Raw genomic sequence first — 21168 nt, 5'->3', positions numbered from 1 at the left:
TTAACTAACTCTGTTAAGTCAGTTAAGTTAGTTTGTGAGGCTTTTGCCTATTCTTTTAAGAGGCATATATATATGAGGGGTCTCGGCTCATCAGAAAAACACACACAGAAAAACAGAGCAAGAAGAGAACAGAGAGAGAAAGTGAGAAAGAGAACTAGAAACTACAAAGAGAGAAAGAGAAGTATATGCACGACAGAAGGAGAGAAGAAGCTGGCATAACACTATGAACGGATGTGTTATGGTGATAAGTTGCTGTTGAGTAGTTCTGAGTTTACTCACCATTAAATCTCTCATTGTCTGGTGATATACTTCTTAACTGTTGTAATTTTGCACTTCTGAGTTCTTGATTAATAAAGGGATAGTATTCAACTGGATGTAGAGTCAAAGATCACATTGATCTTTGATCTTGAACCAGTATAAAATCACTGTGTCGATTGCTTTCTGTTTTGGCCCTTTTATTTCTCTTAATTTTTGATTTCATTGATTCTGGTGTTCTAATTTCGATTAACAGTATATGTTTTGCCTAGTTGTATTGTTCTTCTAATCTATACAGGTTGATATATCTCCTACATTTTCCAAGGCATGTTCTTTCTCACCTATTTCTGCGTCAGCAAGGCGAAGGAAAAGGTCTTCTGCATCATAGGGAAACCACCTAATGTCAATCAGGCCTTTGTACCAGACTAAACACCCTATTCCTTCTACATATGCATAAGCTATGCAAGAGCAATTATTCAGGCACCATTTTTGACAGCTCTCCTTGTCAGAATAGTCGATCTCATATTCATATAAATCGGGAAGTTTCACATTATCTATCTTCCAAAATCCATGGTTTTTACCTCTCTGTGACGCTAAACCAGTGGTGTTTTTGTCACAACTTAATTGGTTCCGTCTCAGGCACCCTCCAGTCCAATTTCCTTTGCTCCACTCTTCAAATGATTTTGGTTCAAAACCTTTCAAACACTTATAAATGGGAGACTCCGAGTCATTGCATACCCCGAAAGGCCCACAAGTTCCATAGATATCGCACCTAGTTGCTGGTGCCACCCAGTCCGTATTCCAATCGCCGCCTTCGTGTATTTTTTTATACTCAAGGGTTAGAACACCTGTAGATGTGATGAATAAATTTCCCACTATCATATCGGAGTTGTTGTAGTCCCAATTATATTGGAGACGTATCGTTCCTTCTTCTGCATCTTCTACGATATTGAAAAGACTTCCATAACTTGTATCCATATCTGGTATACCCGTGAACTTAGTTTTAGCCCATGGTCCACTTCTCCATAGTACCTTCGATTCGTTTATCCAAATGGCAACTTCTGGTGGTTTCGTTTTGGAAACTCCAAAAGTGAAATCTCCAACTGAAGGGTCACTATTGCTATTCCACGAAGTCAACACAAAACTCTCCCCAGTTTTGACATTACGACCCAACTCTGCTCCTGGTAAGAATGTGTCCCCAGGATGCTCAAAGCTCTTCCATAAGCTCTGTGTATCATCTTTGAGTATTAAGCTTCCGTAATCAGAAAGAATTTCCACTGAGCTATTATTGGATCGGATTTTGACATTGGTAGACCAAACAGAGTTGCGGTTTCTATCCAAGAGCTCTCGATTTCCATTGCTGCCAATGGTTAGACTTGGTGGAGAGTCTGCAACTGTAACGGGGTTGTCTCTGTTTGCCACCCACACAACTGTAAAGGGTGAGAATTTCTTATACCAGATTCCCACGTACGTATTTGCAGAGCTATTGGGACTAAAGAAGCCTAGCTCGAAAATTTGGTTGGAGGAGACCAGAGTTTGGCCCTGAGATAATGCATGAGATGAAGTTATGTTATAAATTGCATAGCAGGATTTGGATGAAAAAATGTAGAATAGTATAACTCGGCAGAATAAAGCAATGAAATCTTTATCATTTGCATCCATTTGGCTAGAACCTGAGGATATAAGTAAAGACAAAGATTACAATGTTTTTGTTTAAAAAAAAAAAGTTTTAGCAATCCCTATACCAACAACATAATATTCCCTTCTTTTCTTTTCTTTTTTCTCTTAAGAAGTTAAATTTAGCAAACATTTTCTTGTTAATTCTCTTCATATCATAATAGTTGTCCCAGTTGTTATAATTTTATTTATTTATTATACGTACAATGAGCATAGAAGTTAGACTTTGGGGGATAAAATAAAATCTATCGCCTTCCCTTAGCACATTGAATGTTATATAACAGTATAATTTACCATTGTCTAGACTTAGGACTCAGTCTCAGTCAACTTCTCATATTTCCTTTTTTTTTTCCGGACTTCCTTATCTTTGTGCTCACCGAGGCACCACAGCCGTTCGATTTCTAAGACTTTAAACTAAGGTAACAAATATTGGCATGCCTACTATGTACATAATAGACTGAGATTTCTTCACCGTTCGATTCAGTATTAAATGCTATTCAGTTGATGCTGAGTATAATAATATGGTAATTCTACTAATAACCAATTGATTTTTAGATAGAGTCTCATGATTTTTGTTGGTATATAACACAGCTCGGGCTCGTTAAATTTTGTGTTAAATTTGAGTTATTTAACTCGAAAATTTGGTTGGAAGAGACCAGGGTGTGGCCTTGAGATAATGTTTGGGATGAAATTAAGTTATAAATTACGGAGCGAGATTTAGATGAAAAAAATACAGAATAGTATAACTCGAAAGAATAAACCTATGAAAGCTTTATCATTTCCATTCTTTTGGCCAGAACCTAGGGATATAAGTAAAGACAATGATCCCAATGTTTTTTTCAAAAAAAAGTAACAACATAATATTCCCTTTTCTTTTCTTTTTTCTCTTAAGAAGTTGAATTTAGCAAGCAATTTCTTGATAATTCTCTCCACATCATAACAATTGTCCCACTTGTTATATTGTTATTTATTTTTTATATATAATGAGCATAGGAGTTAGACTTTGGGGGATAGAATAAAAAAGTAAAAAAAAAAAAAAAAAACTATCGCCTTCCCTTGGAGCATTGAATGTTATATAATAGTATAATTTACTATGGTCTAGACTGATAGAGGACTCTGTCTCAGTCAACTTCATATATATTTTTCGTGTGTGTTCACTGAGGCACCCTGCCGTTCAATTTCTCACACTTGATGGAGCAAGTCTAAGAAATGGTAATAATATTTTCAGAGAATTTTATATATATATATATATATATATATATATTGAAGAGATTAGATAAGGTCGAACAATTACTTTAAAATAAGAATAACGTAACAAAAATGTGTACACCTATATATTTATATTGACATGTGCACTCTGTCCAAATAGATTGAGATTTCTTTACCGTTCTAGCTTTAGTATCAAATACTATTCAGCTGACACAGTAACTTTGTTGTCAACTGTCAGAGTTTATAGATAAAAGCATGAATTTGCAAAATTTACTTAAACGAAGGAGTGACTCATCGGCCTTCAAATAATGATACGGTGGCTTCATTCGCGGAGCTAATTCCGGTTTGTGGCTGACGCTGGCAAGTAAAGAAGGGTTGTTTAGGTTGAGGACGATATGTTTCGTTGATCAACATGGAAACCACATCCAGCATGGTTGGTCTATCAGCGGCGTGATCTTGTACACATAACAAACCAATATGTATGCAACTTATTGCTTCTGGTGCAGAGTATGACTCCGCCACTGCTTCATCAACCAAGTCTAGTCCTCTACTTTCATTCCACAGTCGCCATGCCTACAAAACAAACATGTCTGACCAATCAAGATGACCGTTTGAAAAACGAACCAAGTATGATTTAAATTAGGAGAAACTAGTATGAACTCACGTGAGCAATAAGGCTTAGGTCTTGGTCATAGTAGTGGAAGTTGGAAATCTTCCTCCCACTGATTATCTCTAATAGCAGTACACCAAAGCTAAATACATCAGATTTTTCAGAAAATATCCCGCTCATGGCATATTCTGGAGACATGTAGCCTCTGCATTAGTTGATTGAACCAAGAAAATGTTCCATTAGTTCTTGAAAACCATACTTCTAGTACAGAATTAACATTGCTTTCGTTATAACAAAGCATATTTAATATCCTACTTACAATGTTCCGACTACCCTTCGAGTGTTTACTTGATCCATTGTCCCTTGAAAAATCCGTGCCAGTCCGAAGTCTGAAATTTTTGGGTTCATATTTTCGTCTAAGAGAATATTGCTAACTTTCAAATCTCGATGTATCACCCTTAAAGACGAATCACGATGAAGATATACAAGGCCTCTAGCAACTCCATGAATAATTTTAAAGCGTGTAGCCCAACTGATCTGTGCACTTTTACTTGGATCTACATAATTGATCATAAATGTTAATATATATCTTATGTTTTAGAGGATGAATAACCTAATTTACTTTCAAAAAACAGATGAATGAAACAAAATAAAGATTGAGGGATGCAAACAAGTTGGTGTATCCTGCATGATAGTTAATATGTGAACTCAATTTGGATAGGGAGCAAATTAAGAGAACATGTGGAAACCAACCGAAGATAAAAGTGTCCAAGCTTCTGTTGGGCATAAACTCATAAATTAGTAACTTCTCTTCTTCTTCAATGCAGCAACCTAAGAGCTTGACAAGATTTCTGTGTTGAAGTTTAGAGATCAAAATCATCTCATTCTTAAGCTCTTCTATGCCTTGGCCCGAGCTACTTGACAATCTTTTGACTGCTATTTCCCTTCCATCTGGTAATTTTCCCTGCAAGTAGATAAACCTCTCATTTTTTTATGTGGTGTTCTGACATTATTTACTCTTTTTTTTCAAAACACAGTGCAGTGAGTAACACTATTTTTTGTTAAAAACGCAAAGTAATTACCTTGTAAACAGAACCGAACCCTCCTTGCCCGAGTTTGTTTGTGATGTTGAAATGGTTTGTAGCAGCTAAAACGCTATCCAATTCCAAAACACTTAACTCAGATGGATCTTGTTGTTTGGCACTTTGAAGATTGGGTACTAGAGCCTCACCTATCTTAGCCAAACCAAATTTCTTTAGGATCTCCTTAACGGGCCCTGCTATTCCAGCTTTAAAATTTGGTGCAATATTGAGGTCAGATAAATTTTGATAGAAATACAAGAAACTATAAAGTGAAAATTTACATTTGATAGAAGTTTTATCATTTTCTTACTTGTGTGGTTAGTTCTCCATCTTTGAAATATGAAAACAACAGCAACAAGAAGGGCACAACCAGAAATAACTGTGAGGATGATGACAATCTTCCTGGTTTTCTGTCCTCCAACTAAATAAGAAATGAATATAATGGATCATATATGTGTTGGAATTGAGAAAAAAGAGATTAAGAGCAACAAATTTCTCACCAAGTTCAATTTGTGCAAGGCGAATAAAAAGATCCTCCCCACCAGAGGAAAAGCCCTGAATGTCAATAAGACCTTCTGACCAAACCAAACAGCCTATTCCATTCACATAAGCATAAGCTACGCAAGAACAATTATTCAGGCACCATGTGTGGCAATTACTGGCTTCATTAATGTCCACATACGTATACAAGTCTGGTAGTTTTAGCATACTCATCTTGTAAAATCCATCAGCTTTTCCTCCATTTGAAGATTGGCTACTATTGTTTTTCTCACAGTGTAAGTTGGTTCTTCTCTTGCACCCTCCTCTCCAATTTTCACTCGTCCACTCTTGGTATGATTTTGGTACAAACCCATTTAAACACTTGCAAATTGGAGATTCAAATGTTTTGCATACTCCAAAAGCCCCGCAAGTTCCGTATAAGTCGCATCGACTTTTTGGTCCCTCCCATACAGTTTTCCAAGTGTCGTCGGCATTGTCTTTGAAGATATGTTTCAAAAGACCTTGCGGTGAAACAAACATATTTGCGAGATTGGATTTGTTGAACATATAGAAATACAAAAAAATTGTTCCCTTGTCAAAGTCACTTTGAAGATTAATTGAACTTGAATATAAATTAGCCGACTCAGGTACTCCAATGAACCTGGATTTGTCCCATGGCCCACTTCTCCAGTGAGGTGTTGTTTCATTGATCCAAATGAAAACTTGTGGCGGTGCCTGTTTCGAGATTCCAACGGTGAAATTACCAGGCGATGGATCACTGTCACTCTTCCAAGAGGTCAACACATAATTCTCTCCAGTTTTGAGATTATAATTCTCTCCAGGTAAGAATGTGTTCCCTGGATGGTGGAAGCTCTGCCACAAGCTTTCTCCTGATATGCCATCTTTCAAAACCAAGTTACCATCATCTGAAAGAGCTGCTACTGAACTATTTGATCGAACATGAATATTAGTTGACCAGGTCACAGACTTGTTCTTACCACTCACAAGCTCCAGATTTCCATTATTGCCAATCGTTAGACTTGCCGTTGCATAGTCTGCGTTTTTAAGCGGATTCTCTCTGTTAGCCACCCATACAACAGTAAGGGGTGAAGTTCCCTTGTACCAGATGCCCACATAATGATCTGAAGAATTAGTTGGATTGAAGAAGCCTAACTCAAAAATTTGGTTAGAGGAGACTAGAGTTTGTGTTTGAGATAAGGCTTGGGACGATGTTATGTTATAATTTGCATAGCAATATTGGGATTGAAACCAGAAGAAGGATAACAGAAATATATTCAATATTGACATGCTACGACACAATTTCTGGCGAACGGATTATTATTTTAATCAATATTACAACACATTTGCATATTCTAAACTCTTTATATGATATTTATTTATATTACATATAAAGTTGAGTCAGCTCTTATAAATTGCTTCAACTTTTTTATTTTCTCTTGTAATTGTAAGCATCATCAATCTTGTGGATTAGAACGAGAATCAAGATAAAATGACATATATAGACAAGTCTACTATAAAACTATCACCACCATAGGTCTTCTCTTCTCAAAGGGAAGCTTGACTCCACCTGGTTTTCCACATACGTTATTGTAGGAAGGAAAATTACTTTTCTGCCCTACACCAACTCACAGACACATTAGCAAAACCAAGGTCACAAATGACCTTTCAACAATCACGCGTGTGGACCAAAATGACCACAGAGTTCAATGAATATTCAGCTAATAGATTAAAACCTTTTACCTGACTTTTATCTATGCAGAGTTGAACAAGACTTCGAGAACTCATGCACAAACCATTCAGAAATCAGAAGCAATCAACAAGTTCAAGCAATCAGAAGAAAGAAAAATAAAGAGAGGATGCAAGACAACAATTTTATCGAGGTTCACCCCAATCTGGGTTACGACCTCGTTGAGCTCTCCTCAGGGAAGCTCAGATCTGCACTAGACATTCAATTTGGTACATCAATGATCAAGGAATCCATGCCACAGTATCGACAGGTAATCCTTCCTTCCTTCTCTCAGTTTTTCTTTTCGTTTTCTGTATTTCTTTTCTTTTCAGAACCCTTACAAAATAAACCCCTTTCTTACAAACTCTCTCTGTATCTTTTTCTTCTCAAGAGTCAACCAAAAGCTGAACCCCTTTTACAAGAATGGTCAAGCCTCACACTCACAGCCCCTTTCTTTCCCTTTTACATGAAAGAAAAAAAAAATTGTTGTTGTAAACGGTTGGGTTAATTAGATGTTGTGTCTAGAGACTTGCTGAGTTGGTTGTAACTGATGTTCTGTTTGTTTCTGGTTTTGACAGCTCATGAGGGAATTTACTCCACAGTTATTATAGTTATTATTCTCAGACATAGCTCCAATAAAAAGACGTGGGACATTGCCCCTTTTATATTGACGTATAGTCATACTCGTATCTACTATCTAGTCTCCTTGAAAAATATAAAAAAGAAGGGTTAGTCACACCCAACATCAGAAAAAGTTGTAACCAGTGAAATTTAATATTAAGTCCTACTTAATTTAATTTAATAATTATTATAAGAAAGTGTTACATCTTAAATATCAAACAACGACACTCTAAAAAAATATTATAACTTGAACTCACATGAGCAATAAGGCTAAGAGGTTTCTCATAATAATGGAAGTTAGAGTTCTTCTTGCCGCTAACTATCTCTAAGATCAATACGCCAAAGCTAAAGACATCTGATTTTTCTGAAAAGACTCCACCCATGGCATATTCAGGAGACATGTAGCCTCTGTACTTATTTAAAACATTACACCATTAATTAATGCTACATAATCATTTGAATATATAGCTCTTCTAGCCCTAAGAAAGCAGTAACACAATGAAAACATATGAACAGATTGAGATGCTTACAAAGTTCCAACAACCCCTTGAGTATTTGCGAGATCCAGTGTTCCTTCGAAAATGCGAGCCAATCCAAAGTCTGATATCTTTGGGTTCATCTTCTCATCTAAAAGAATGTTGCTGGCCTTTAAATCTCTGTGTATCACTCTTGAAGATGAGTCACGATGGAGATATAAAAGACCTCTAGCAACTCCTAGTATGATGTTCACCCGAGTACCCCAGTTCAGCTGTTCTCTTCCTCTTGGATCTAATTCATGCACCCAGTAAACATTAATCAGTATTTAATGTCTTGTTTCCTCTTTCACATCCCATCTTGTTTATTTGTTAACTGAAGTTTGTCATATGATTTTTAAGGCAATCATAATCATGATATTTTTCATGCTGTGCTCTGTTATGCAACATACATAGTTGTTTGAGCTTGTAATGACAATTGCTGGTAAATTATTGATCAAAATAAAATGTAGATTTAGATTAAACAAGAATGGATTGGTATGCAATAGAAAACAAATTATTAAAGTAACAAAAATTGTAGATTAGAATAGCAAAGTATATATATAAAGCAAAAAACAGATGTTGCTTAATTAGTAAATCCAATACCAAAGATGAAATTGTCCAGGCTTTTATTTTGCATGAACTCATAAACTAGTAATTTCTCTTCTTTCTCAATGCAGTAGCCCAAGAGCCTAACAAGATTTCTGTGTTGGAGTTTTGAGATCAATATCAACTCATTCTTGAATTCTTCTGTGCCTTGCCCTGAGCTACTAGAGAGTTTTTTAACTGCTATTTCCCTCCCATCCGGACATTTTCCCTGCAAATGGAGCTCAAATTTGTAAGTGAATGGATATTTTACTTGTTAAACTTCATTAAAATTGATACTGAAGAAATAACGTAGAGTAACCTTGTAAACAGAACCAAATCCTCCTTGCCCAAGTTTGTTCGTTGGGCTGAAGTTGTTTGTCACATGTAAAATGGTGCCAAAGTCAATGTGCTCTGTGGTCTCCATAGTGTTTCCTGATTTTTTAAGCATTATTTTTAGTGTCAGTATTGTAGCAACTGGAATAATTTCAAGCCAATGCCAAACTACCGTTAGTGTAAGCGTTTGGCCATTTGTATTGCATTTGCGTGATGAGGCAAATCCAGTGCGTGCACGTGTTTGTGTTAAGAGAGAGAAATACAGTTCAATATTTTGTCCATCTAATACTTTTCTTACCCTTTTTTCTATCTCTCCGTCTCTGCAAACATAATACTATGACTGCTATTGTCCCAACAGTAGAAAGAGTTGCAAGGCTGATGATAATCTTCTTAACTTTATGTCCTGCTCCTCCATCTAAACAATCAGTCAACTCATGAAATTAGCTATGGAGAAGAGGAAAAAACACTTGCAATTTCAGAATTTTCCTAGGCATGTTCTCTCTCACCTATTTCTGCGTCAGCAAGGCGAAGGAAAAGGTCTTCTGCATCATAGGGACTAATGTCAATCAGGCCTTTGTACCAGACTAAACACCCTATTCCTTCTACATATGCATAAGCTATGCAAGAGCAATTATTCAGGCACCAGTTTTGACAGCTCTCCTTATCAGAATAGTCAATCTCATATTCATATAACTCGGGAAGTTTCACATTACCTATCTTCCAAAATCCATCGTTTTTACCTCTTTGTGAGGCTAAACCAGTGGTGTTTTTGTCACAACTTAATTGGTTCCGTCTCAGGCACCCTCCAGTCCAATTTCCTTTGCTCCACTCTTCAAATGATTTTGGTTCAAAACCCTTCAAACACTTGCAAATGGGAGACACAGACTCGTTGCATACCCCAAAAGGTCCACAAACTCCATAGACATCGCAGCGAGTCGCTGGTGCCACCCAGTCCGTATACCAGTCGTTGCCTTTATCTATTTCTTTTGCCTCAAGTGTTAGAACACCTGTAGATGTGATGAAAATTATTCCCACAGCCGAGTTGTTGTAGTCCCAATTAAAACGGAGACGTATCGTTCCTTCTTCTGCTTCTTCTACGAGATTGGAAGGACTTCCATAATTTGGATCCATGTCTGGTATACCCGTGAACTTAATTTTAGCCCATGGTCCACTTCTCCATAGTACCTTCGATCCGTTTATCCAAATGGAAACTTCTGGTGGTTTCGTTTTGGAAACTCCAAAAGTGAAATCTCCAACTGAAGGATCACTATTGCTATTCCACGAAGTCAACACAAAACTCTCCCCAGTTTTGACATTACGACCCAACTCTGCTCCTGGTAAGAATGTGTCCCCAGGATGCTCAAAGCTCTTCCATAAGGAATAACGTAACAAAAATTTGTACACCTATATATTTATATTGACATGTGCACTCTGTCCAAATAGATTGAGATTTCTTTACCGTTCTTGCTTTAGTATCAAATACTATTCAGCTGACACAGTAACTCTGTTGTCAACTGTCAGAGTTTATAGATAAAAGCATGAATTTGCAAAATTTACTTAAACGAAGGAGTGACTCATCGGCCTTCAAATAATGATACGGTGGCTTCATTCGCGGAGCTAATTCCGGTTTGTGGCTGACGCTGGCAAGTAAAGAAGGGTTGTTTAGGTTGAGGACGATATGTTTCGTTGATCAACATGGAAACCACATCCAGCATTGTTGGTCTATCAGCGGCGTGATCTTGTACACATAACAAACCAATATGTATGCACCTTATTGCTTCTGGTGCAGAGTATGACTCCGCCACTGCTTCATCAACCAAGTCTAGTCCTCTACTTTCATTCCACAGTCGCCATGCCTACAAAACAAACATGTCTGACCAATCAAGATGACCGTTTGAAAAACGAACCAAGTATGATTTAAATTAGGAGAAACTAGTATGAACTCACGTGAGCAATAAGGCTTAGGTCTTGGTCATAGTAGTGGAAGTTGGAAATCTTCCTCCCACTGATTATCTCTAATAGCAGTACACCAAAGCTAAATACATCAGATTTTTCAGAAAATATCCCGCTCATGGCATATTCTGGAGACATGTAGCCTCTGCATTAGTTGATTGAACCAAGAAAATGTTCCATTAGTTCTTGAAAACCATACTTCTAGTACAGAATTAACATTGCTTTCGTTATAACAAAGCATATTTAATATCCTACTTACAATGTTCCGACTACCCTTCGAGTGTTTACTTGATCCATTGTCCCTTGAAAAATCCGTGCCAGTCCGAAGTCTGAAATTTTTGGGTTCATATTTTCGTCTAAGAGAATATTGCTAACTTTCAAATCTCGATGTATCACCCTTAAAGACGAATCACGATGAAGATATACAAGGCCTCTAGCAACTCCATGAATAATTTTAAAGCGTGTAGCCCAACTGATCTGTGCACTTTTACTTGGATCTACATAATTGATCATAAAAATATCTTATGTTTTCGAGGATGAATAATCTAATTTACTTTAAAAAAAACATATGAATGAAACAAAATAAAGATTGAGGGATGCAAAAAAAGTTGGTGTATATTGCATGATAGTTAATATGTGATGGATAGGGAACAAATTAAGAGAACATGTGGAAACTAACCGAAGATAAAAGTGTCCAAGCTTCTGTTGGGCATAAACTCATAAATTAGTAACTTCTCTTCTTCTTCAATGCAGCAACCTAAGAGCTTGACAAGATTTCTGTGTTGAAGTTTAGAGATCAAAATCATCTCATTCTTAAGCTCTTCTATGCCTTGACCCGAGCTACTTGACAATCTTTTGACTGCTATTTCCCTTCCATCTGGTAATTTTCCCTGCAAGTAGATAAACCTCTCATTTTTTTATGTGGTGTTCTGACATTATTTACTCTTTTTTTTCAAAACACAGTGCAGTGAGTAACACTATTTTTTGTTAAAAACGCAAAGTAATTACCTTGTAAACAGAACCGAACCCTCCTTGCCCGAGTTTGTTTGTGATGTTGAAATGGTTTGTAGCAGCTAAAACGCTATCCAATTCCAAAACACTTAACTCAGATGGATCTTGTTGTTTGGCACTTTGAAGATTGGGTACTAGAGCCTCACCTATCTTAGCCAAACCAAATTTCTTTAGGATCTCCTTAATGGGCCCTGCTATTCCAGCTTTAAAATTTGGTGCAATATTGAGGTCAGATAAATTTTGATAGAAATACAAGAAACTATAAAGTGAAAATTTACATTTGATAGAAGTTTTATCATTTTCTTACTTGTGTGGTTAGTTCTCCATCTTTGAAATATGAAAACAACAGCAACAAGAAGGGCACAACCAGAAATAACTGTGAGGATGATGACAATCTTCCTGGTTTTCTGTCCTCCAACTAAATAAGAAATGAATATAATGGATCATATATGTGTTGGAATTGAGAAAAAAGAGATTAAGAGCAACAAATTTCTCACCAAGTTCAATTTGTGCAAGGCGAATAAAAAGATCCTCCCCACCAGAGGAAAAGCCCTGAATGTCAATAAGACCTTCTGACCAAACCAAACAGCCTATTCCATTCACATAAGCATAAGCTACGCAAGAACAATTATTCAGGCACCATGTGTGGCAATTACTGGCTTCATTAATGTCCACATACGTATACAAGTCTGGTAGTTTTAGCATACTCATCTTGTAAAATCCATCAGCTTTTCCTCCATTTGAAGATTGGCTACTATTGTTTTTCTCACAGTGTAAGTTGGTTCTTCTCTTGCACCCTCCTCTCCAATTTTCACTCGTCCACTCTTGGTATGATTTTGGTACAAACCCATTTAAACACTTGCAAATTGGAGATTCAAATGTTTTGCATACTCCAAAAGCCCCGCAAGTTCCGTATAAGTCGCATCGACTTTTTGGTCCCTCCCATACAGTTTTCCAAGTGTCGTCGGCATTGTCTTTGAAGATATGTTTCAAAAGACCTTGCGGTGAAACAAACATATTTGCGAGATTGGATTTGTTGAACATATAGAAATACAAAAAAATTGTTCCCTTGTCAAAGTCACTTTGAAGATTAATTGAACTTGAATATAAATTAGCCGACTCAGGTACTCCAATGAACCTGGATTTGTCCCATGGCCCACTTCTCCAGTGAGGTGTTGTTTCATTGATCCAAATGAAAACTTGTGGCGGTGCCTGTTTCGAGATTCCAACGGTGAAATTACCAGGCGATGGATCACTGTCACTCTTCCAAGAGGTCAACACATAATTCTCTCCAGTTTTGAGATTATAATTCTCTCCAGGTAAGAATGTGTTCCCTGGATGGTGGAAGCTCTGCCACAAGCTTTCTCCTGATATGCCATCTTTCAAAACCAAGTTACCATCATCTGAAAGAGCTGCTACTGAACTATTTGATCGAACATGAATATTAGTTGACCAGGTCACAGACTTGTTCTTACCACTCACAAGCTCCAGATTTCCATTATTGCCAATCGTTAGACTTGCCGTTGCATAGTCTGCGTTTTTAAGCGGATTCTCTCTGTTAGCCACCCATACAACAGTAAGGGGTGAAGTTCCCTTGTACCAGATGCCCACATAATGATCTGAAGAATTAGTTGGATTGAAGAAGCCTAACTCAAAAATTTGGTTAGAGGAGACTAGAGTTTGTGTTTGAGATAAGGCTTGGGACGATGTTATGTTATAATTTGCATAGCAATATTGGGATTGAAACCAGAAGAAGGATAACAGAAATATATTCAATATTGACATGCTACGACACAATTTCTGGCGAACGGATTATTATTTTAATCAATATTACAACACATTTGCATATTCTAAACTCTTTATATGATATTTATTTATATTACATATAAAGTTGAGTCAGCTCTTATAAATTGCTTCAACTTTTTTATTTTCTCTTGTAATTGTAAGCATCATCAATCTTGTGGATTAGAACGAGAATCAAGATAAAATGACATATATAGACAAGTCTACTATAAAACTATCACCACCATAGGTCTTCTCTTCTCAAAGGGAAGCTTGACTCCACCTGGTTTTCCACATACGTTATTGTAGGAAGGAAAATTACTTTTCTGCCCTACACCAACTCACAGACACATTAGCAAAACCAAGGTCACAAATGACCTTTCAACAATCACGCGTGTGGACCAAAATGACCACAGAGTTCAATGAATATTCAGCTAATAGATTAAAACCTTTTACCTGACTTTTATCTATGCAGAGTTGAACAAGACTTCGAGAACTCATGCACAAACCATTCAGAAATCAGAAGCAATCAACAAGTTCAAGCAATCAGAAGAAAGAAAAATAAAGAGAGGATGCAAGACAACAATTTTATCGAGGTTCACCCCAATCTGGGTTACGACCTCGTTGAGCTCTCCTCAGGGAAGCTCAGATCTGCACTAGACATTCAATTTGGTACATCAATGATCAAGGAATCCATGCCACAGTATCGACAGGTAATCCTTCCTTCCTTCTCTCAGTTTTTCTTTTCGTTTTCTGTATTTCTTTTCTTTTCAGAACCCTTACAAAATAAACCCCTTTCTTACAAACTCTCTCTGTATCTTTTTCTTCTCAAGAGTCAACCAAAAGCTGAACCCCTTTTACAAGAATGGTCAAGCCTCACACTCACAGCCCCTTTCTTTCCCTTTTACATGAAAGAAAAAAAAAATTGTTGTTGTAAACGGTTGGGTTAATTAGATGTTGTGTCTAGAGACTTGCTGAGTTGGTTGTAACTGATGTTCTGTTTGTTTCTGGTTTTGACAGCTCATGAGGGAATTTACTCCACAGTTATTATAGTTATTATTCTCAGACATAGCTCCAATAAAAAGACGTGGGACATTGCCCCTTTTATATTGACGTATAGTCATACTCGTATCTACTATCTAGTCTCCTTGAAAAATATAAAAAAGAAGGGTTAGTCACACCCAACATCAGAAAAAGTTGTAACCAGTGAAATTTAATATTAAGTCCTACTTAATTTAATTTAATAATTATTATAAGAAAGTGTTACATCTTAAATATCAAACAACGACACTCTAAAAAAATATTATAACTTGAACTCACATGAGCAATAAGGCTAAGAGGTTTCTCATAATAATGGAAGTTAGAGTTCTTCTTGCCGCTAACTATCTCTAAGATCAATACGCCAAAGCTAAAGACATCTGATTTTTCTGAAAAGACTCCACCCATGGCATATTCAGGAGACATGTAGCCTCTGTACTTATTTAAAACATTACACCATTAATTAATGCTACATAATCATTTGAATATATAGCTCTTCTAGCCCTAAGAAAGCAGTAACACAATGAAAACATATGAACAGATTGAGATGCTTACAAAGTTCCAACAACCCCTTGAGTATTTGCGAGATCCAGTGTTCCTTCGAAAATGCGAGCCAATCCAAAGTCTGATATCTTTGGGTTCATCTTCTCATCTAAAAGAATGTTGCTGGCCTTTAAATCTCTGTGTATCACTCTTGAAGATGAGTCACGATGGAGATATAAAAGACCTCTAGCAACTCCTAGTATGATGTTCACCCGAGTACCCCAGTTCAGCTGTTCTCTTCCTCTTGGATCTAATTCATGCACCCAGTAAACATTAATCAGTATTTAATGTCTTGTTTCCTCTTTCACATCCCATCTTGTTTATTTGTTAACTGAAGTTTGTCATATGATTTTTAAGGCAATCATAATCATGATATTTTTCATGCTGTGCTCTGTTATGCAACATACATAGTTGTTTGAGCTTGTAATGACAATTGCTGGTAAATTATTGATCAAAATAAAATGTAGATTTAGATTAAACAAGAATGGATTGGTATGCAATAGAAAACAAATTATTAAAGTAACAAAAATTGTAGATTAGAATAGCAAAGTATATATATAAAGCAAAAAACAGATGTTGCTTAATTAGTAAATCCAATACCAAAGATGAAATTGTCCAGGCTTTTATTTTGCATGAACTCATAAACTAGTAATTTCTCTTCTTTCTCAATGCAGTAGCCCAAGAGCCTAACAAGATTTCTGTGTTGGAGTTTTGAGATCAATATCAACTCATTCTTGAATTCTTCTGTGCCTTGCCCTGAGCTACTAGAGAGTTTTTTAACTGCTATTTCCCTCCCATCCGGACATTTTCCCTGCAAATGGAGCTCAAATTTGTAAGTGAATGGATATTTTACTTGTTAAACTTCATTAAAATTGATACTGAAGAAATAACGTAGAGTAACCTTGTAAACAGAACCAAATCCTCCTTGCCCAAGTTTGTTCGTTGGGCTGAAGTTGTTTGTCACATGTAAAATGGTGCCAAAGTCAATGTGCTCTGTGGTCTCCATAGTGTTTCCTGATTTTTTAAGCATTATTTTTAGTGTCAGTATTGTAGCAACTGGAATAATTTCAAGCCAATGCCAAACTACCGTTAGTGTAAGCGTTTGGCCATTTGTATTGCATTTGCGTGATGAGGCAAATCCAGTGCGTGCACGTGTTTGTGTTAAGAGAGAGAAATACAGTTCAATATTTTGTCCATCTAATACTTTTCTTACCCTTTTTTCTATCTCTCCGTCTCTGCAAACATAATACTATGACTGCTATTGTCCCAACAGTAGAAAGAGTTGCAAGGCTGATGATAATCTTCTTAACTTTATGTCCTGCTCCTCCATCTAAACAATCAGTCAACTCATGAAATTAGCTATGGAGAAGAGGAAAAAACACTTGCAATTTCAGAATTTTCCTAGGCATGTTCTCTCTCACCTATTTCTGCGTCAGCAAGGCGAAGGAAAAGGTCTTCTGCATCATAGGGACTAATGTCAATCAGGCCTTTGTACCAGACTAAACACCCTATTCCTTCTACATATGCATAAGCTATGCAAGAGCAATTATTCAGGCACCAGTTTTGACAGCTCTCCTTATCAGAATAGTCAATCTCATATTCATATAACTCGGGAAGTTTCACATTACCTATCTTCCAAAATCCATCGTTTTTACCTCTTTGTGAGGCTAAACCAGTGGTGTTTTTGTCACAACTTAATTGGTTCCGTCTCAGGCACCCTCCAGTCCAATTTCCTTTGCTCCACTCTTCAAATGATTTTGGTTCAAAACCCTTCAAACACTTGCAAATGGGAGACACAGACTCGTTGCATACCCCAAAAGGTCCACAAACTCCATAGACATCGCAGCGAGTCGCTGGTGCCACCCAGTCCGTATACCAGTCGTTGCCTTTATCTATTTCTTTTGCCTCAAGTGTTAGAACACCTGTAGATGTGATGAAAATTATTCCCACAGCCGAGTTGTTGTAGTCCCAATTAAAACGGAGACGTATCGTTCCTTCTTCTGCTTCTTCTACGAGATTGGAAGGACTTCCATAATTTGGATCCATGTCTGGTATACCCGTGAACTTAATTTTAGCCCATGGTCCACTTCTCCATAGTACCTTCGATCCGTTTATCCAAATGGAAACTTCTGGTGGTTTCGTTTTGGAAACTCCAAAAGTGAAATCTCCAACTGAAGGATCACTATTGCTATTCCACGAAGTCAACACAAAACTCTCCCCAGTTTTGACATTACGACCCAACTCTGCTCCTGGTAAGAATGTGTCCCCAGGATGCTCAAAGCTCTTCCATAAGGAATAACGTAACAAAAATTTGTACACCTATATATTTATATTGACATGTGCACTCTGTCCAAATAGATTGAGATTTCTTTACCGTTCTTGCTTTAGTATCAAATACTATTCAGCTGACACAGTAACTCTGTTGTCAACTGTCAGAGTTTATAGATAAAAGCATGAATTTGCAAAATTTACTTAAACGAAGGAGTGACTCATCGGCCTTCAAATAATGATACGGTGGCTTCATTCGCGGAGCTAATTCCGGTTTGTGGCTGACGCTGGCAAGTAAAGAAGGGTTGTTTAGGTTGAGGACGATATGTTTCGTTGATCAACATGGAAACCACATCCAGCATTGTTGGTCTATCAGCGGCGTGATCTTGTACACATAACAAACCAATATGTATGCACCTTATTGCTTCTGGTGCAGAGTATGACTCCGCCACTGCTTCATCAACCAAGTCTAGTCCTCTACTTTCATTCCACAGTCGCCATGCCTACAAAACAAACATGTCTGACCAATCAAGATGACCGTTTGAAAAACGAACCAAGTATGATTTAAATTAGGAGAAACTAGTATGAACTCACGTGAGCAATAAGGCTTAGGTCTTGGTCATAGTAGTGGAAGTTGGAAATCTTCCTCCCACTGATTATCTCTAATAGCAGTACACCAAAGCTAAATACATCAGATTTTTCAGAAAATATCCCGCTCATGGCATATTCTGGAGACATGTAGCCTCTGCATTAGTTGATTGAACCAAGAAAATGTTCCATTAGTTCTTGAAAACCATACTTCTAGTACAGAATTAACATTGCTTTCGTTATAACAAAGCATATTTAATATCCTACTTACAATGTTCCGACTACCCTTCGAGTGTTTACTTGATCCATTGTCCCTTGAAAAATCCGTGCCAGTCCGAAGTCTGAAATTTTTGGGTTCATATTTTCGTCTAAGAGAATATTGCTAACTTTCAAATCTCGATGTATCACCCTTAAAGACGAATCACGATGAAGATATACAAGGCCTCTAGCAACTCCATGAATAATTTTAAAGCGTGTAGCCCAACTGATCTGTGCACTTTTACTTGGATCTACATAATTGATCATAAAAATATCTTATGTTTTCGAGGATGAATAATCTAATTTACTTTAAAAAAAACATATGAATGAAACAAAATAAAGATTGAGGGATGCAAAAAAAGTTGGTGTATATTGCATGATAGTTAATATGTGATGGATAGGGAACAAATTAAGAGAACATGTGGAAACTAACCGAAGATAAAAGTGTCCAAGCTTCTGTTGGGCATAAACTCATAAATTAGTAACTTCTCTTCTTCTTCAATGCAGCAACCTAAGAGCTTGACAAGATTTCTGTGTTGAAGTTTAGAGATCAAAATCATCTCATTCTTAAGCTCTTCTATGCCTTGACCCGAGCTACTTGACAATCTTTTGACTGCTATTTCCCTTCCATCTGGTAATTTTCCCTGCAAGTAGATAAACCTCTCATTTTTTTATGTGGTGTTCTGACATTATTTACTCTTTTTTTTCAAAACACAGTGCAGTGAGTAACACTATTTTTTGTTAAAAACGCAAAGTAATTACCTTGTAAACAGAACCGAACCCTCCTTGCCCGAGTTTGTTTGTGATGTTGAAATGGTTTGTAGCAGCTAAAACGCTATCCAATTCCAAAACACTTAACTCAGATGGATCTTGTTGTTTGGCACTTTGAAGATTGGGTACTAGAGCCTCACCTATCTTAGCCAAACCAAATTTCTTTAGGATCTCCTTAATGGGCCCTGCTATTCCAGCTTTAAAATTTGGTGCAATATTGAGGTCAGATAAATTTTGATAGAAATACAAGAAACTATAAAGTGAAAATTTACATTTGATAGAAGTTTTATCATTTTCTTACTTGTGTGGTTAGTTCTCCATCTTTGAAATATGAAAACAACAGCAACAAGAAGGGCACAACCAGAAATAACTGTGAGGATGATGACAATCTTCCTGGTTTTCTGTCCTCCAACTAAATAAGAAATGAATATAATGGATCATATATGTGTTGGAATTGAGAAAAAAGAGATTAAGAGCAACAAATTTCTCACCAAGTTCAATTTGTGCAAGGCGAATAAAAAGATCCTCCCCACCAGAGGAAAAGCCCTGAATGTCAATAAGACCTTCTGACCAAACCAAACAGCCTATTCCATTCACATAAGCATAAGCTACGCAAGAACAATTATTCAGGCACCATGTGTGGCAATTACTGGCTTCATTAATGTCCACATACGTATACAAGTCTGGTAGTTTTAGCATACTCATCTTGTAAAATCCATCAGCTTTTCCTCCATTTGAAGATTGGCTACTATTGTTTTTCTCACAGTGTAAGTTGGTTCTTCTCTTGCACCCTCCTCTCCAATTTTCACTCGTCCACTCTTGGTATGATTTTGGTACAAACCCATTTAAACACTTGCAAATTGGAGATTCAAATGTTTTGCATACTCCAAAAGCCCCGCAAGTTCCGTATAAGTCGCATCGACTTTTTGGTCCCTCCCATACAGTTTTCCAAGTGTCGTCGGCATTGTCTTTGAAGATATGTTTCAAAAGACCTTGCGGTGAAACAAACATATTTGCGAGATTGGATTTGTTGAACATATAGAAATACAAAAAAATTGTTCCCTTGTCAAAGTCACTTTGAAGATTAATTGAACTTGAATATAAATTAGCCGACTCAGGTACTCCAATGAACCTGGATTTGTCCCATGGCCCACTTCTCCAGTGAGGTGTTGTTTCATTGATCCAAATGAAAACTTGTGGCGGTGCCTGTTTCGAGATTCCAACGGTGAAATTACCAGGCGATGGATCACTGTCACTCTTCCAAGAGGTCAACACATAATTCTCTCCAGTTTTGAGATTATAATTCTCTCCAGGTAAGAATGTGTTCCCTGGATGGTGGAAGCTCTGCCACAAGCTTTCTCCTGATATGCCATCTTTCAAAACCAAGTTACCATCATCTGAAAGAGCTGCTACTGAACTATTTGATCGAACATGAATATTAGTTGACCAGGTCACAGACTTGTTCTTACCACTCACAAGCTCCAGATTTCCATTATTGCCAATCGTTAGACTTGCCGTTGCATAGTCTGCGTTTTTAAGCGGATTCTCTCTGTTAGCCACCCATACAACAGTAAGGGGTGAAGTTCCCTTGTACCAGATGCCCACATAATGATCTGAAGAATTAGTTGGATTGAAGAAGCCTAACTCAAAAATTTGGTTAGAGGAGACTAGAGTTTGTGTTTGAGATAAGGCTTGGGACGATGTTATGTTATAATTTGCATAGCAATATTGGGATTGAAACCAGAAGAAGGATAACAGAAATATATTCAATATTGACATGCTACGACACAATTTCTGGCGAACGGATTATTATTTTAATCAATATTACAACACATTTGCATA

General features: G+C 37.0%; 5 protein-coding genes across 6 annotated transcripts; all 5 read right to left on the bottom strand.

The window, feature by feature from the left end:
* Positions 1-1133: 1133 nt before the first annotated feature.
* Positions 1134-1917, bottom strand: LOC133793687 (G-type lectin S-receptor-like serine/threonine-protein kinase At1g61480). The gene is made up of 2 exons (XM_062230987.1): positions 1288-1917; positions 1134-1196 (listed from the first exon to the last, which is right to left on the bottom strand). Exons 1-2 carry the CDS (start codon positions 1915-1917, stop codon positions 1134-1136), a joined length of 693 nt encoding a protein of 230 aa, XP_062086971.1.
* LOC133794204 (G-type lectin S-receptor-like serine/threonine-protein kinase At1g61480) lies at positions 1242-7611 on the bottom strand. 2 transcript variants are annotated; one of them, XM_062231415.1, is made up of 8 exons: positions 5334-7611; positions 5144-5254; positions 4834-5039; positions 4505-4715; positions 4071-4308; positions 3806-3956; positions 3416-3714; positions 1242-1797 (listed from the first exon to the last, which is right to left on the bottom strand). In XM_062231415.1, the coding sequence occupies exons 1-7, from the start codon at positions 6619-6621 to the stop codon at positions 3433-3435; spliced, it is 2487 nt and encodes an 828-aa protein (XP_062087399.1). In that variant the 5' UTR covers positions 6622-7611; the 3' UTR covers positions 1242-1797; positions 3416-3432. The 2 variants fall into 2 exon arrangements, with proteins under 2 accessions (XP_062087399.1, XP_062087398.1); XM_062231414.1 differs by lacking the exon at positions 1242-1797 and having other exon boundaries at positions 3210-3714; positions 5334-7610.
* LOC133793686 (G-type lectin S-receptor-like serine/threonine-protein kinase At1g61480) lies at positions 6784-10654 on the bottom strand. The gene is made up of 8 exons (XM_062230986.1): positions 10630-10654; positions 10574-10581; positions 9621-10518; positions 9413-9529; positions 9101-9213; positions 8800-9010; positions 8212-8449; positions 6784-8089 (listed from the first exon to the last, which is right to left on the bottom strand). The coding sequence occupies exons 1-8, from the start codon at positions 10652-10654 to the stop codon at positions 7882-7884; spliced, it is 1818 nt and encodes a 605-aa protein (XP_062086970.1). The 3' UTR covers positions 6784-7881.
* On the bottom strand, positions 10545-21122 carry LOC133793684 (uncharacterized). The gene is made up of 20 exons (XM_062230985.1): positions 19818-21122; positions 19628-19738; positions 19318-19523; positions 18989-19199; positions 18569-18806; positions 18304-18454; positions 17934-18212; positions 16863-17724; positions 16655-16771; positions 16343-16455; positions 16042-16252; positions 15454-15691; positions 15181-15331; positions 12576-13890; positions 12386-12496; positions 12076-12281; positions 11747-11957; positions 11327-11564; positions 11062-11212; positions 10545-10970 (listed from the first exon to the last, which is right to left on the bottom strand). The coding sequence occupies exons 1-20, from the start codon at positions 21103-21105 to the stop codon at positions 10689-10691; spliced, it is 6690 nt and encodes a 2229-aa protein (XP_062086969.1). The 5' UTR covers positions 21106-21122; the 3' UTR covers positions 10545-10688.
* Positions 14026-16850, bottom strand: LOC133794205 (G-type lectin S-receptor-like serine/threonine-protein kinase SD1-29). Its single transcript, XM_062231416.1, has 5 exons — positions 16655-16850; positions 16343-16455; positions 16042-16252; positions 15454-15691; positions 14026-15331 (listed from the first exon to the last, which is right to left on the bottom strand). Exons 2-5 carry the CDS (start codon positions 16445-16447, stop codon positions 15124-15126), a joined length of 762 nt encoding a protein of 253 aa, XP_062087400.1. The 5' UTR covers positions 16448-16455; positions 16655-16850; the 3' UTR covers positions 14026-15123.
* Positions 21123-21168: the final 46 nt, after the last annotated feature.

The sequence above is a fragment of the Humulus lupulus genome, chromosome 8 (genome assembly GCF_963169125.1).
Source record: "Humulus lupulus chromosome 8, drHumLupu1.1, whole genome shotgun sequence".
Classification (NCBI taxonomy): domain Eukaryota; kingdom Viridiplantae; phylum Streptophyta; class Magnoliopsida; order Rosales; family Cannabaceae; genus Humulus; species Humulus lupulus.
This window is presented reverse-complemented; position numbering and strand designations above follow the sequence as displayed.

Bases quoted from the DNA above. Each gene is read 5' to 3' on its own strand.
- LOC133793687 (XM_062230987.1), bottom strand. From the start codon at position 1,917: ATGGATGCAAATGATAAAGATTTCATTGCTTTATTCTGCCGAGTTATA. The intron at 1,197-1,287 runs GTACTATGGAGA...TCAATATCGTAG, and splicing joins TTTGGATAAACGAATCGAAG to AAGATGCAGAAGAAGGAACG.
- LOC133793686 (XM_062230986.1), bottom strand. From the start codon at position 10,654: ATGCTTTTATCTATAAACTCTGACA. The intron at 8,450-8,799 runs GTATTGGATTTA...TGCATGAATTAG, and splicing joins CCTGGACAATTTCATCTTTG to ATCCAAGAGGAAGAGAACAG. The intron at 8,090-8,211 runs GTAAGCATCTCA...AAATAAGTACAG, and splicing joins CAAGGGGTTGTTGGAACTTT to AGGCTACATGTCTCCTGAAT.
- LOC133794205 (XM_062231416.1), bottom strand. From the start codon at position 16,447: ATGGAGACCACAGAGCACATTGACTTTGGCACCATTTTACATGTGACA. The intron at 16,253-16,342 runs GTTACTCTACGT...CTCCATTTGCAG, and splicing joins GATTTGGTTCTGTTTACAAG to GGAAAATGTCCGGATGGGAG. The intron at 15,332-15,453 runs GTAAGCATCTCA...AAATAAGTACAG, and splicing joins CAAGGGGTTGTTGGAACTTT to AGGCTACATGTCTCCTGAAT.
- LOC133794204 (XM_062231415.1), bottom strand. From the start codon at position 6,621: ATGTCAATATTGAATATATTTCTGTTATCCTTCTTCTGGTTTCAATCC. The intron at 5,255-5,333 runs GTGAGAAATTTG...TTTCTTATTTAG, and splicing joins CCTTGCACAAATTGAACTTG to TTGGAGGACAGAAAACCAGG. The intron at 3,715-3,805 runs GTGAGTTCATAC...TTTGTTTTGTAG, and splicing joins ACCTAAGCCTTATTGCTCAC to GCATGGCGACTGTGGAATGA.
- LOC133793684 (XM_062230985.1), bottom strand. From the start codon at position 21,105: ATGTCAATATTGAATATATTTCTGTTATCCTTCTTCTGGTTTCAATCC. The intron at 19,200-19,317 runs GTAATTACTTTG...ATCTACTTGCAG, and splicing joins GGTTCGGTTCTGTTTACAAG to GGAAAATTACCAGATGGAAG. The intron at 15,692-16,041 runs GTATTGGATTTA...TGCATGAATTAG, and splicing joins CCTGGACAATTTCATCTTTG to ATCCAAGAGGAAGAGAACAG.